The sequence below is a fragment of the Anopheles bellator genome, chromosome 2 (assembly GCF_943735745.2).
Source record: "Anopheles bellator chromosome 2, idAnoBellAS_SP24_06.2, whole genome shotgun sequence".
Taxonomy (NCBI): Eukaryota; Metazoa; Arthropoda; class Insecta; order Diptera; family Culicidae; genus Anopheles; species Anopheles bellator.
In genome coordinates this window covers 13,273,404-13,289,602 of record NC_071286.1, presented here as the reverse complement: position 1 = coordinate 13,289,602, position 16,199 = coordinate 13,273,404, and the positions used below count along the sequence as shown (strand labels likewise).

Sequence of the window (16,199 nt, the reverse complement as noted above, 5' to 3'; positions counted from 1 at the left end):
ACCGAGCCAGCCAGCCTCATCTTGAAGACCTCTTAGGTCGGTTGGGTGCGCTCGACATCAAACTTTGACGGTGCGCCTAACTCCGGGGCGGGCATAAAGTTTATGGCCGCCCCCCGGATCCAGGACATCTTCATTTTCTCGACCCACCGAGATCCATCATTTAATTGGACCGGACGAAAGAAAGGATGACGGCAACCCTGTCCCCGGCCGTGGGAATGTATCGTGTCTCTTGTGTCTCGGCTATTGCCGGGTAACAACGGAAGCGGATGTCCAGAGTGTGGGTTGATTAAACAGCGCCATCAGGATCTGATCGATTCCCGGACCCGAACCGGGCATCGGTGCGGCGTAAATCCCAAACGTCCGATAATCTACTTGCGTGGGCAATCCGTGACGTTCAACAGGAGATCCCGGACCGGAAACGCCAACCTCGATCTTCTTCTGGGACCGGGGACACCCCTCCTCCCAGGATGAGAGGACGATTACGACCGGAAATTAACGAACCCGGAGTTGCGGCCGCGGCCGCTGTCGGGCAGAATAAAAACGATAAATAAACAACAGCAACAATGCCGAGGGGTACTACGTGGCGGCACTGGGTGGGACCGTACCATTATCCGGCCACGTTTTCCTTTTTCCGCGGCCCCACCATCCCGCCATCAATTTGGCGATTTGGAAAAGTGAGTGAGGCAGCGAGAGATGAAAATCAAATAATTTCCCATGAAAATTGCACCCATTCCAAGGGCCTACAATCCGCGGGCCAGGGTTCCTGGGGGGTCCGGGTTGGCATTCGAAATTTTTCCTCGGCCCTCCACCCACCCATCCGGCCCCCGGGAAAATGGGAGAAAGAATGTGCGTGTCGGGAGATTTCGGATGCCGGCGGAACAACAAAGCGACGCGGAAAACATCGGCGGACGGACTTTTCTTCTTTTTGATACTTTAGCCCGCCTTTTGGCACGGAACGGGCGGTCGGGCGGATGAATTCCCCAGTGAAACATTTTCCTTTCCGGCCAGTGCGCCGCTGGCTTTTTGACAAGTCGGGGGCGAGTGGGCGCCGGGGAAAAAAGAAAAGTTTCGTTTTCTATCCGAACGAACGAGGGTGACGTGCGAATAATGGACGAATGACATGTCCGTGCGGAGAATGCCTCGTTTGGGACGCATTTATGCTCATTTCGGAGCCAGCCGAAGAAACCGAAGACGTTTGAACGGGGCTGGTGGTGGTGGTGGGCGCGGGGGCCCAAAATGCTTTATCGACTCCCGGCCCGAGGTGGCCCCCTTTTATCCTCCGGATTCCGGGGGAAGATTTGAAAAACGGAAGAAAGTAAAAAAAAAGTTAACGTGAACGGCAAATACCGTCAAACGCCGGAGAGTGCGCGGGAACAGTGGCCGCAACGGCCGAAAATGCGTATGCCTGCCGCGGGCAGAAAACTTAAATCATACATTTTTGGCTTTGGCCCCCCCCGAAAGGAGGGAATTGTTTGACGCTCTTTACTTTTCTTCTGACTTTTTTCCCTTTAGGTTGTTTTTCTTTTTCGGTCGGATTTCTTCAATGTTTACTGTTTGCAAAGGGCAATGTTTTCACTCTCAATATTATGTTGCTCCAAAAATTCGAACGAACTGTGGCAGATAGACTAAAACGGGGGGAAAAAATGCTCGAAAAGTTGTAAATAAAAACAGTGGGGATTAAAATGGTGGGTTTGTTAAAAGAAGTGGAAAGATACAAGAGGCTTATTTGCATTGAAACCCGTAGACACGCAGCAGAAAACCCGGGAATTACGCAAACGAACTCGTGGCTTAAGCAAACGGGGAAGGAACTTAAACAAAACCTTGCCTCGTAAAGGTAACAAAATACAGATAATGATGACGATAAAAGCGAATAAGCGAATAAGCGAATGGAATGGAATAAAAAGAAAACCGCAAGCAAACAGCATAAAATGGGCAACCAAACAGTGTAGCAAACGAAAAAAAACCTCGACAGGTCTAGGTGCGTTATCGGATACTTCCGGACATCGATTCCGGTTCGTCCGCCTGACGGAGGACGAGAGATGAGCAACAACAAAACAGTAAACAAGGCTACGATGGAAGTGTCTAAATTAGGGCGTAAAAATTAAACATTTTCCCCATCAAAACCTAGCCCACGAATGGCCGTAACGCCTACTTGTTCCTACTTTTTGTTGAGAGAACAATTCTTGATGTTTCGACGTGACGTGATGACGTGATCTAGCTACCCTCAATGTAACGAGACGTTACCGAAGGACAACTGTCTTTCGCCTACGGCTGTCACTTCCTAACCCATGAGTATAAATCTCCCCCTTCCATCGTGAGACCTCCGCACTGACTACACGTGCTTATTCCTCCACGATTTTGTGTGAAGCTCTTCAACTGCTCCGTTTCGGCTCCAACACTTTTACGTGCCAACGCCTACTAAGCAGGCGATCGCTAGAGAGAGAGAGAGAGCGAAAATATGATGTGATTTTTATTTCAAAACATTTCCCTCCAACGGGGCGCCATCCCGGGGATCCTTTGGCCAGGCGGACCCAGTTAGTCCGTGTGTCTCCGCCGTTTGCTTCGGGTTTTATTTTATGCTTTATCGCGTGTGGTTATGGTGGCAAATTTATGCCCGTCTTTTACCATCCCTCCCCGGTTTTTTTGAGGCCAATTACACCCAGGGTGGCACCCTGACAGAGAGACAGAGAGAGAGAGAGAGAGTTGGCAAAAAGACAATCGGCGAATGATGGCCGAGCCGCGCCGCGCCGCGCTGGCAACGGCAACAGTTCCACACAAACAAACAAATTATTGACGCAAGATTGGTTCGCCGTCGGTCGGGACACAGCAGCGGACGGGACCGAAGCCTTCGACGCTGCAACACGTTCCCTGTCGCGTTCCGCACGCCGCACGAAATAAATGGCCATGTAGCGCGCTCCGTGGCATAAATATTCACATTCACATGCTAATGTGCGCTATGCTGGCGCTCGCGTTAGCGGGTGCTTTTCCGAGTGGCAAACTGTTGGCAACTGTGATAATATGTTTTCCTTTTCGCCCGCGTCCGCTCTTTTCGTCTGGCCCGTCTGGCCGCCGGGCGCAATTGGCATTGTAGAGCGTCGCGTATATTGGGTGAGCCAAATGTGAAATGTATTCCCGCTCCGTCGGGTTATAATTTTATTTTCGTAACCCACAATGGCCCCCACAGGGAGGAGTGCGCGAACTCGAATGAGAAGCTCTCGCGAAAGGATGACACAATTTTTGCCACGATTCCCGGGGTCCCCATTGCGGTGTCGCCAAAGTGTTTTCCCAATAAATCAACAACTGTCGTCGAACAATCATCCGTCGCTTGGTGTGTGTGTTCGTGGATGTGATGAGAAGCATAAAACAGGCACCAGCAGGTCCTTACGTGACGACGACGACGGCGCCGACGACAGCTGGCATTTTACAAGACGCAATTGAATTACGAGACGCGCCCCGGGGGTCTTCTGTGTGGCATGCAAAATGAGTGATAAGTTCAAGTCACAGGCCGCGTGCCAGCATCAACATTCCATCTTTATGTTCGCGGTGCGTGGCAAGAGAGACGTCTCCGTGGAGATGGAGGCCGAGTGGACATAAAAAGTCAACCACACTCGGTTTCTGGCGATGAGAGGATAAAATTGCGTTTGTGCCTCCCGAGCGATTAGAATTAATTATGGGGGTCGTGTGCATTACACTCTTATCACTCATCCATCGTCGAGTTTGAGTGGGATTGTTGGAAAGTATCATCACGGGGCAAACACATTAACAATCAGGCTAATCGGTAATGTATTCCCCGGCGGGCGGCGGCGCCGGGTCACTAATGGAAGGTCGAGCCCCGAAAGGGAGACCCAGCGTGGCCCACCAGGCGCCTCCACCGTTCGCAGAGCTATAGTTTTCGGGCGAGTCAATTTGCATTTTGTTTGTCAGTTTTCAGGCACCCCCCGTCGTGGATTTGATGTTTTTCGGTTCACCATCATCATCATCATCGGACGCTTCCCCACGCAACACGCGTTGTGAACAGTACTGAAGACTGGAATTGAAAGGTCTCACCAAACTTTACTAACATTACCGGGCCATACCGAGAGCGCACGGGGGGGCGGCCATCGTCTCCAGTGGAGGGTTCTCTAAGTCGTCGAAGACACACACGTGTGGTACTAACCTGCGGGGAGAGAGCGAAATAAAAAACGGATATCGAACGTTAGGCGAACCAATCTAATCAGTTTAATGGGTCCTGCCGCGAGCGAGCGCGCGCGCGCCCACGTGGGGTGATGTAATGCGCATACCGAAACACAGGTTGAGGTGATTTCATGCAGCGATAATCATTATGCTGGGAGTGCGGGCAGCAACAGAAACATATGGTATTGGAGAACAATAAAAATCCATCGAACGCTCCCTCTATTCGGGTGGGGCATTAGTCAATGTGGCGTGTGCGTAGTTCACCCGTAGGATGCCCCCATTGCGCCCATTGCATTTACATATCCCGCTGGCCCACGGATCGAACGTGTACCACGAAAACCGAAAGAAAGCGGCGCAATGCGTAGTCTCGTGCGCCTGCAAAGTATGCAATCTTTTGCCATTACAAAGATAAAGTTAATGCCATTATCATCGCTTTGCGCTTTCTGCGAGCGCGTGTATGCGTGTCGCTCGCTCGCGTGGAGCCCCGAGGTGGATAAAAGTTAGCGAAAACAAACGCAAAGATACTTTCGCCGTATGGCATGAGGCGCACGAAACACACACAGGCACACCCGATGGTACCTAGTTCCATCATCCTCATCGCAATCATTACCATCGTCATCATCGTCAGCGGGCCGAGCTCCGTGGCCTCCCGCAGCCGTGGCCCACGTAACACAGTGCGAGATAAAATCTGACTCACGACTGAGAGCCCCATTTTCGGTCCGCTGTATGTGTGCGTCGTTTGCATACGTGTGTGCGTGTGGTCGGAGGAGGGAGAGCCCCGGATTCCCGGCATCGGTGCCCCACGCGCCCCCAACGTGGGTGTCGGAGAGATAGCAGAACGGCCACGGTGAACGTGCGTGATCTCGATATAATAAATGAAATCGAGTTAAAATTGCATACCAACAGGCGCCAGCTAGCGAACGCGCCGACGACGGCCACTGCTGCGGCTGCTGCTGCTGCTGCTGCTGCTGCTGCCATTGGCATGCAGAGCATGACAATGGGGAAAATGGTAGCGCGCGTGGCGACCGCAGGCGCCAGGCGACTCCGACTCCGGCGGAAGAATAACACAACGCGACAAGAGCAACAAAAACGCTGCGAGAAGTCGAGTCGGAATGGGGGCTGAAACCATTAAAGGGGATCCCCCGAACGATAGTGATGATTATGGGCCCGTCGTCGGTAGAGAAAAAAGAAGACACGCACGCGTCGCGGCCCATGTGTGTGCGGCCGTAGCAGTAAGTTAGTGTCTCGGAAAGGGTCGGATCGGCCGGCATAAAATGGGATGTCCTCTTGCTATTATCTCCGTCGCCATCGTCGCCTGCACGGTATGCAACAAGCTAGTTGAGAGGTCAGCTGTTTGATGATACGCGGAGAGGCAAAGACCGAACCGAGGCAGAGTGAGCGAGATGGGGTGTTTGTAAGTCAATTTTCATGATCTTATCACGGTGACGGTGATGTTATCTGACCGGAACGTAGCAGCAACGGCAACGAGTGGTCTGGACGCGGCGGCGGAGTCAGTTATATTTAATAGTTTCTCATGGCGCCAGCAATCTCTGTAGCTCCTGCTGCTGCTGGGGTAGCTCGCATCAGCCCCAGACCCACGGCCGGATGGGGCCCGAGGGAGCATTTGGTTCGTTAGTCGGTCGGTTGTAAATTTGGTTCGACGACGACGACGACGACGATCCCCCGGTCACGAAAACAATTAGCCTGCTGCCCGTGGAAGGGCCCCCGGACCGGACAGCCGACGGCACGTGCCCGAGCCCCTTTTATGATAATCACCGGGCAAACACTTGACACGAAGCGGCGGTCCCGACGGATCCGTCGCCGGCTGGCTGGCATTGATTGATGGAGACGCCTGGTTGTGTATTAATTGGATTTTAATCATGCATACGCGGGCCATTTTGTAGCGGAAACGCTGATGCCATCTTCATCCGAGGCGAGCCACATCGCAACAACGATTTCTGGGTCATCGTGGAAGCCGTTCACCACCAGGCGCCTCCATCGAGCCCGGATGGAGGCGCCTGGTGCCCCGTAATTACGTGCAGGGTTGGACTTTTATTTTAAATGCACTCACGCATAGCACACACCTGTTGTCCGGTGGGTATGCAATTGATCAATTTGTAGCTTACGCGGCGGTGTGACCGGTGGCCTGGCGTGATTTGGGGGGCGGGAAATTTCCATAATTAGCCAACCCGTTCTGGGCGGCGGTCTCCGTTTGTTTTGGGTGAAAAATGTACGCCGTCGTGTGTTGGCGTGACGAAGTGGCGTGTCTAGCCGCCGGTCCGCGGTGGTCCCATACCCTTCTGGTGGGTTTGGAAAATCTCAGCCTCAGGCCGCGCCGGCCGACGGTCGAAATCCTTCGCAAGCCGCACGACTAACGAGGGATTTGACCGACCCGGCGGGCTTAACGCACGGTAGCCCGCAGACCGGGCGGGTCGGTTGACGGTAATTGATGGTGAAAGTTTGAACTAATTAGCGCCCCGGACCGAGGACAGACCCGGGCTCGAGAGGCCTGCTGCTACCGGGGTGCGCCGATTGCGTGAATGATGCCGCCGGGGGCGTGTGAAAGTTTTCCGTTTGACAGCGCGCGCCAGGAGACACAACCATCAGCGTGCCAGCGGTGGTTCGGTGCGTGTTGCGCAACGACAAGGATTAAGTGGGACCTCCGTGGGACGCGGAGCTAGTTTCGCGGAGACCCATTTTTCCGTACGTTCCGGGCGGCTTACCGTTTCGGTGTTACGAAAAGCGGTTTGAACCTCACTCCGAAACCGGAACCGCTTTGTGTGGGGAGGAACGATTAGTGGAGGGGTTCGGGACCCCAACTAAACACATTCGGGGTGCCATTCCGGGGTGCGGATTACGAAACTAACCTCAACCAGACCGAGTTGTCGGCCGAGGACGTGACACGAATTTCGGGGCAAGTGATCCCTTCTCCGTTGGTAGAGGGTTGTTATGATGGCCACACGATGGGGTGCGCCCAAGTTTCAATCCTAATGGGTTTCCGAAAACTTTGCACCACCACCGGAAGTGCGGAACTGTTTTATTAGAAAATAAAGCATCGTCGGCCGGGCAGCATAAAACGCATAAATGACAACCAAGATGCCCCGTTTTAAAGTTCCTACAAATCGCACAGGGACAAAGTTCCTATGGCACCCTTAAAAGGGAGCCGATTCTAAGAAAAAAAAAAAAACCGGTGACCAAAAGAAACCCACAAAAGGGCGATCGCCACTTCGCCGTCGTCACCGCAGGATTATTAAATTTTCAACAGACCCCATTCCCGCAAGCCGCTCGTGTTGGTGACATCGATCCGGCTTCGGAATTGATTTGCATAGCCCCCCGAATACCGTGCCGAGCCGAGCGTGTTGTTTCGCTTGGTCCCGGGAACGCCGGGGGACACTTTCGCAGGGTGGAAAGCGAGTGCATTCGGATGCAAAAACTTTAGCTCCACCGAAAAACCCCGCGAGGGCCGCGGGAACGAAAGCACCCGTCGGCCGACACACGTCGATCCGGGCCGGATTTGAGAAACTCAGATTGCAGGGCCGTGTCGGGATTGTCGAACACTGGAACAAGTTGGAACACTGGTCGAACAAGTTTTGTGTGGCCGCTTTCGGTGCGCTCGGGTGCGACTTGACGTGATGGTGATTAACATCCATTATTCATAATGGCCACCGCCGCATTTGGTGGGCGTCTTATTTAAACTTCAACGACAACCCCGACCACGGAGAGCTGTGTGTGAGTGTGTGTAGTTTTGATGGAGCGCCGTGCCACGGATGCGTGCCTTCGATCGATCACTCCACCACCGCGAGGAGCGCGACTGAGACGCCGGCGATGATCACTTTCCATCCATCATCTGCGCATCGCGGGTAGCATTCCGTTACATTTCGCTCACCTCCCGCGGGACCGCGCAAAGAGAAGGTGCCCTAATCTCTGACGACACAATCTGGACAAAGTTTTCCGCGACCGGAAACTCCCAGATGGCCCTCCCACTGGCGCGATTTATCAGTTGCTCGTCAAGGGGCCGATTATGAGCGACGAAAGTTTGTGCGCCGAACCGGGAGCGATCAGATTTGATTGACTTAATTAGAGTCCGTAGCCGAAATGCTAACAGAAGCCATCCGAGGGCCGAAAGTTTAATGGCGTGCACTGGCTAATGATGTGGTGTAGCCGGGAGTCGATTGGACCCGTCGACGATTAAGGGCAAATCAGAGCACAAAATCAAACACAAGCTTTCAACTCCCTGCAGCGGCCATTTTGATTGAGAAGAATTATTTCAATCAACGCGGGGCCTGCGATGGCGACGACGACGACGACGGCGGCGGCGGATGACAGAAATTAATGGCACAGGAAGGCAAAGATTGCCTAATGTTTCCAACATTCAATCATTAGGTAAGTGATTGGAAATTGACATTTTGTTGTTTGAGTTCGGTGCTCGAGAAGACAAATTGAAAAAGATCCGAGCTGTTTGGAATGAGAGCTGTTTAGATTAATAACCCGAAATACCGAGAGCCTGAAAGAAGTGAAGCTTTAATTTGACACTTTTAGTAGACGAAAAGTGTATACAGTTGAATTATGCAAAGTGTAGAAAGCATATATTTTGAATCATATTTTTAGTTAGTTACTAACAACTTTACCAGGCTGTTCAATAAGTTTTGAACTTCAATAACAGATGGCGCTGTTGCTAACTTTTTTTTGTTATGTTTGTACAAACTCCCTATGGAACGTATGTGCAATTTCATTGAAATCTATCAATTAATTCTTTGTTTAGTAATTAGTATTTAGTCACAGTATTTTTACAATGGAAAAAATCAAGTATCGTGCAAGGATTGAATTTTTATTTTTGAAAAGCTTTTAAAAGCAAAGGAAATTTGAACGGATGTTGAAAATATATAAGAAATCTTCGCCTTCGACTAATACAGTGAAAAGATGGGTTGGTGAATTTAAACAATCGATCCACGTAAAAGACGTCCAAACACAGCAACAACGTCTGATATCGTAGGAAAACTACAGAATATCTAAAAACTAGGCTTCTTATTGGACAAGGCAGGGCACCTTAAAAATTCTTGTGAGGCAAGCGTTTTTCATCAAATGATGAAGTCCTAACAGATGTGGTAGCGCATTTTGCAGCCTTTCCAGATTCTCACTTCAGGGACGGGATTTACAAATGGGAATCTCGTTGGAACAATTGTATTGTTGCTCACGGAGACCATATTGAATACAAAAATACAATACAATTTCACACCATAATGTTTTCTTTTTTTCTTATCGAACCACAAAACTTATTGAACAAACCAGTACAATGTAAAGTGGATCCAGTTTGAAGAGCGCATGAATTGGAAAAGACCATATCTTCATAATAAAAAAGCTGTCTGTTCGCTTCGGCAAGCGACGTCCAATTTGTTTGCCGAGACCAGCGGGCCTAAAGTCCCATGAACACTGACAAATATTTGCATTAACTCTGCCGACGACAATTAGTCGAATTGAACCAGGTCTGGGCTCGTACTTTTTGTGCCTTTTTTAAGAACCACGCCAGACACTCGTGCAACGGCTAGACTGTAATAAAACAATAAGCTAACCTAATTGGTAGCAACTGCGGTTCGTTCACCAGGCTTGGTACTAAATCGGACTGTTAGCTATTTTGCAACAATGACAAAAGTTCTTACGCTACACCAGTTCGATTAGAAGTTGAGAGTCCTTCGCAATCATCTCATTTGCTTAGAATGAAAGAATTAATCACCAAGTCGAAGTGTAGTTTACCAAGCGATAAAAACGATTTACTTTTATCGACTGGATTGTCGGCAATTAGTGGCCTAGTAGCTTCGGGAACTTGGCACCATCTGAAACACCATGACCAACCAAAACGACCGATGCTTCGTCCAACTCATGTAAAGCGCTTAGTTAGCATGACAAACTGTGCTTCCCGACAGACAGAACCGATCGATCGATTGTTCGCCGATTACGAGTTCTGCCTCGTCGCCGGAATCACTTCCGGCTTCCGGCCGGGATGGGGATGCTCGGGGGGCACACCAACAACCCCGCTGGTGCCCGGCATCGGTGGCGGCGTCGTGATTTTTAATGGCAATTAAAAATGTATGCAAATCAAGCCGTTTAATCGTCCATCTAACCACAACCGAGGTGGTCCCGGTCGCCCCGGGCTGACGACGCCACGGCATGGAATTTGTGTTTGTGTTTTATGCCCGCCGAACGTGGCCGTGGCCGCTTTTCAAATGTAAATTAAGTTGTTCGAGCAAGTCGTTAGGGCAAATTTCCCAAGCGAACACTTTCACGCGGCCACACAGCAAACATCAACAGGGGCACCGCAACAGCTTCGCGTGCGAGTCGCGCCTCACCGCGTGTCTTAGTTTTATGCGTCGCGCCGTCGGCATTTTTCTTGTCGGCCGCCGACGCGCCTCAAAGCCTTTCGAGCTGCCGCCGGAAGGATGCGTGACCAGAGGGCCCGGCCCGAAGCTCGTTGTGAGATGGTTGTCCGTAATGGACGATCGATATCTTTCGCCCGTAACGAGCGTCGGTCACACGAAGCGAAGAGCCCCGGTTCGATTAGTGCCGACGATTGCTCGGCCGCGGTTAACGTGGCCAAACGATCGATTAGCAACCGGAGCGACCGAAAGTGAGGTTAGCTTCTTCGCACGCGAGCGCGCCCGAGTGCTCCGGGGTTATTTAATTTCATTTTAATCTCACCCATTCGGTGGCATCGAATTTTCAGCTCAGCTCGTTCGGCACGGATAACAAACAAAATGGCGGCGAAAGGAAACGAAGACATCGTCCGCTCCCGGGGCCGACACAAAACAAGTGATTAATTAGAAGTGGCAGGAAGCGAAAAGTGGAAATCGTCCTCCTTCTTAATGGCGGGCCGATGCCCGTTGGAAAGGTTTCGGGGCTTTGGCCTTTTCCGTCGATCCGATCATCAGTCTCACCCGCCCGGTTGTTGGCTTCATTTCCGCTGCGCGATAAACACGCGGCGGTGCTGCGCTACTCCATTTAATTGGACTCATCATTTGCGTTTAGCAGCAACAGCGGTTCCGGTCTCGAATGGCGGATTCTTTCCACCCGGGGCGAACCGGGCCGTCTTACGTAGACACAGCAACGGCGGACCGGCGGGATGGAATTTAATTTGATCGAACACAACTCCATTCCGTTCCGTTTGTGCGTCGACGACTCCAAACAGGGCACACTGTCTCTCTCTCAGAAAAGCCACCGTTGGAAGCATGCCAAGGCGTGCCCTGAGTTGAATTGCTCAGCGGCGATGCGAGTGCCTGCGAAAGCCCCCATCGTCTGGGTTGACGGTAACATTACAATTATGCGCGGTGACGTAAAGAAAGTGACCGGGTGGTTCGGGTTAATGATAAAATATGTTAATTCCAGCGTAATACCTGCCAGCGCCTGAAAAGCTGACAGCAAACCATCACACGTCCGAAGTCGGACGTCGAGTGTTTAAAGAAGTTGTGGGCCACGGAAAGGGCCACTTTCTTCTTTACACGTCGAGTTTTGCCAAAGGTCAACATTCTCGATTATTTGCGCTGCGAAATGGAAAATGGAAAGAAAACCGGAAAGACCTACGCAGTGGAGTTGGCGGTTGGACGCTGAATATTTAATCACTCTCAACGCCTGACATTTTCGGTTCGCTGTCGTATCGGTTCCAGAGCTTTAAGGCAGGATCAGATAAGTTAATGCACCAACTTTGAGTGGGCGTAGTACTTCGCACAGAACCTTGAGCCCACTACTACTCTATCTAGCGAAGGACAGCGGAGAATCTCCACTCTAAATTGGTTACAAGACAATAGAGCAGGGTGGACACGTTTTTCCGGTTCCAATTCGCTGTGGCAAGCAACCAGCAACTCACGGTCCCGGGATCTGATTTGGACAGATCTAATTTCGGGAATCGGATTTCAGATTAAAACTGCCCGTCTTCAGTCCGTTCGCCTTTTCTCGTGGCGTAGCGCCGTTTGCGGTGACTGGTTCCGTGTTCCAATCTTTCGAACGTCGGCTTCAATTTGCAATCATTACTTATTACTGTTCCGGGCTGGCTCTGGCCTTGGACCAAATCTCGGACTCGGACCAATGGAAAGAAGCGAGTGTGTGAGGCCAAGAGAAACGAAAAACCATTTCGTGGAAACTGCGCCGGAATCTCGATTCCAGCGGCCAGAGACTGGCGATGAAGATATCAATAATGGCGGGGCGATCCTCGTGGGACTTTCTGTCATTTCGGTACTGGCGACCGAACTGACCGACTGAGAGATGAGAGTTCCGTGCACAGAAAGCGCCTCAAGCTAGCATCAAAAATTTACAATCTCCAGAAAAAGACACTACCACATATGACCGAGTGTCACCGAGAAACCGAAGAAGTCTTACGGCGAAAACTTTTCCAACCGGACACACTCCACAGTAGTGAGCGAAAGAATGCGAAACTTTGCGACTCGGACCCAGGACCGGGCGATGGTGTGTTTGCTCCCTCTCCCTCTCTCTCTCATTGACTCTCGTTGGCGTGGCCGCCCGGGCACATGTCCATGTCCGTGGCTTACACGGTCCGATCCGGAGTGGCCAGCGGGTCGGAAAGTATTCATCAATTTCAGCATTCCTCGCACGCGGGCTGCTGGCATATTTGGTCAACCACCGCACCCCGGGTCTGTGTGCGCGAGTCCTTCAAGGATGTGTCCCACTCCCGGCCCAGCAACAACAGTACGGGCCGAGTTCAAGGCCTTGCGATGCGAGCTTTGCCGGTCACTTGTCACCCGACCCGGAGGCGACTCGGAATTGTTTCGGTCTCCGTAAAAACCTTCAACTATTTGACATCTCATCCGGCCTGTTTGCCATCGCCGGGAGACTCGTCGTCCTCGTCGTCTTGGGAAACTCCCGGCCACTCGGTCCGGGGCACAAAATAGAAACATCATTTCCCGAAGGACACCACCGAAAAAGCCAGGCTGACCGGACGGGCCCGTCGGTCGGTCCGTTCCGGTCCGGAGTCGGTGCGCAGGGACGCCCACTGGGCCACTACACTCCAGTGACAGTGTCCAGTGTGTTTGTGGAACGTGTTTTGCAAGTTTGAGCAGATGAAGCGAACAAACGACCGAGTGCGTGCTTGTGTGTTGGTTAGATTATGCATGTGTTTGTTTAGAAAGTTAGGTCCCCTGCCCCAGCGAATATAGAGCCCGGGGGACGGCCAGGGGGCAGGCAGCAACAGCAGGACCAACAACAGTGGCCGAAAAGGAACTACCGGTCCCAGATACAGGATGGATACTGGTTGGCTGGGGAGCTTCACAATGCTTCAGCTCCGTACCGGGTATGCAAACGAGCTGTCATGGCCGTCTGCCATCGACAAACAGCGAACCGAAAAAGAGTGCAACGACTGTGCCTGCTGTCTCGCTCACCCCCCCTTTCGACTGGAGCAACCCTTCGCGGCGGCAGCGATCGACCATTACTGTCCGCTATTAGCTGTCGATGAAATTGACAAGCACTAGCGCAGCACACGAGCCCTGGTGGTCAGCTCCCTTTCTATCGCTGCTGCGCTGCTGTTGCTAAGTGAAACTTTCGGAAGTGCAAATTTTGGGCAGCTTCCGGGATGGGCGAAACACACCGGAAAAAAAGAAAAATAAACGAACGAACGCGCCCGCCTGACGTTCGCCTGTCAACCGTCAACCGATGTTATTGATATTGAAGGTGACACAAGCGATCCCCGCCTGCCTTTCGGACGCTGTCAACAGTTTTCTCGCTTGTTTTTGTTGTCGCTGCTTTGTTTCGCTTTGTGACACGTCAGCTTCACGAGTGCATTGTAGTGTGGAGTGGAGTTTTCACTCCGTTGCTGGCCGGCCGTTTGCCGGATTGACTTTTCGATTCGTGGCTATCTATCTAAACTAAAGGCACTAAAATATGCACATTCTGCTTTCTTTTTTTCTTATTGCAGCTCGTTCCGTCATCGATTCGCCTAATTGTCCATTTCCTTCATCCATTTCGGCGGAGGAATATGTTTTCCTGTTTCCCACGGAGAAGCGATCGGAATGAAACAAGCAAACGCTTTTCAATTTATGGCCCCCTTCAGCTCAGCTTGTCATCGGCCAAATAAACCCGCTGCCAGTGAGCGCGTTTTGGGGCACGGAAACGCGGCCGGATTTGCCGGATCGCTCTCCCGTCGACGCCGACGATTGGCCTCGTTTTCGCGCCGGATAACGCTCACGAATCGATATTGCGTCCGCGTTACAGGCCTGCCGTCCCCACACGGAATGGTCGCGCGTCGCGATTTGCATTTTGCATTTTTGATGACGCGTTGCAAATGGTGACGCGGCAGCAGCCGGCGGCGGCCGGATGTCGACGATACGGTCGTCGCGTACGGTCGTCGGAAATCGAAAAAGCCGCGGTCCCGTCCCGGGCCGGGTGTCAGGTTGATCGATTGGCTGGCGGATTGGCCGGTGGGTAGCTGCGGCGGCGGCGGAGGCGTGCATGTAGTTTATGATTTCAACCGAAACGTCGAGGTTAATCCACCGTCGATCTGAAGCGAAACTCATTAAAAGCCGGGTCGGTCGGTCCCGTGGCCGGGTGGTTTCACCGTTTAACTTTCCCCCCGGTGCTGGGTGGCCCGGAAATCCCCGGGAAAACAGGGTTCGGTCCCGGTTTTCCGTCGGCACATAATTAATGATGCGCACGATTGGGCTGATTTGTGGTTTGGATGAATGATTTGCCATTTGCCATTTTAATCGATCCGATCCGCGCGAGCCGGATCGTGGCCACACCCCGCCAGGCCAGTAATACGTGTTTATTTTTTGGGTTCCCGCAGCTGCGGTGAAACCTCATTCCCTTCCGGGTCTCCGGATCGCACGAACTAGGACAACGGCCTGTGGCTTCTCAGCAATGCTAATTGTTATGCTTCAGAAATTCGACATGTGAAGTGAACATCGATTTGGAGCTACGGTGGTCCCCCGCCCGAAAAAGCTGGATGGCGCGATTTAATTGGCGTGAATTGACGTGTGACGTCGGGAACCTACCTGAACAAGCTTGCGGTGGCAGTGGGAAGATGAGCGTGGTGGAGCTTTTCCGACGGGCCACAGCGCAACCCAATGACTGTGGCTTAAAGCTTCGTAGCTGCTGCATAAAGTCCGAACACTCCATCAGGGCAACGTCTGCGAAGTGCAGATCGCACAGGATTTGATTCTGCAAACGACAAGAGCGGACGGTGACTCGCCGTGATTACCCGGTCGGGCCGGAAGGGAAAGAAACCGTTGGAGCTTACCTTGAACCGTCTTGCGCGCTTCTGATTGGGACCAGTGAGGTTGAGACCACATGAGTTGCACCTCAAACATTCCTCGTGGTAGTGATTGTTCTCATACAGCGGCGAAGGCTCTGTTGAGGGTGAAACGGAAGGGAAGCTGGAGTTAGAAATCGAAACGACCGCGACGACAACCTCTGCTGAGAGCGCCACGAGCGATGAAGAATTAGTCAGCCCGATCTCGGTCATCGATTCAATTCGTACCAAAGTACCAAAGATTGATTCAAGACATGAAAGCGAAATAGAAGTCTGAAATAGAAAGTCCGAAGAGTACCTCTCCAATTTCTCGTCTTATTAAAGATGATTAAAGAATGGCCCAGCACAGAGTCCTGTCCCCAGCTGTCACGCCAACAATTGGCCACCCTGATGTGCAATTCCCGGTCACACACGCTTACTGTACAGCTGATTGGTGGTTGGGCTACTTTTCTCTAGGCCAGTTTCTGCCGTTCGACCAGCCGCCGCTCATTTGCCTGCTACCGGCCGGGAACTTGAATGGGTTTTCCACTTCACAAAACGGAAACGATGTAAAACGGGTGAACGGAAAACCCCTCGACCTCGACAACGCTGTCGATGGGCACGCAAACCCCCCCGGGACGCTGAGCAACCCTGAGCGAATCCCATCGAGTTGTTCGAGCACTCCAGGTCCGGTGGGGGGAATCGACCATTTTTTCCGGACAAGAATTTGCCCGGGAATGTGCGGGGGGGCGCGCGCGCGCGCAAATTGCCACCGAAAAAAGAAACAAGCACGAGAAAGACG

General features: G+C 52.1%; 1 protein-coding gene across 1 annotated transcript in view; it reads right to left on the bottom strand.

The window, feature by feature from the left end:
* The window catches only part of LOC131209274 (uncharacterized), a 94,041-nt gene that overhangs the window by 31,260 nt on the left and 46,582 nt on the right, over positions 1–16,199 (bottom strand). The window contains exons 10-11 of the mRNA XM_058202301.1: positions 15,407–15,516; positions 15,162–15,327 (exon numbers count right to left, since the gene is read on the bottom strand). Coding sequence (XP_058058284.1) covers positions 15,162–15,327; positions 15,407–15,516 — 276 coding nt within the window. The remainder of the gene's footprint in view (positions 1–15,161; positions 15,328–15,406; positions 15,517–16,199) is intronic.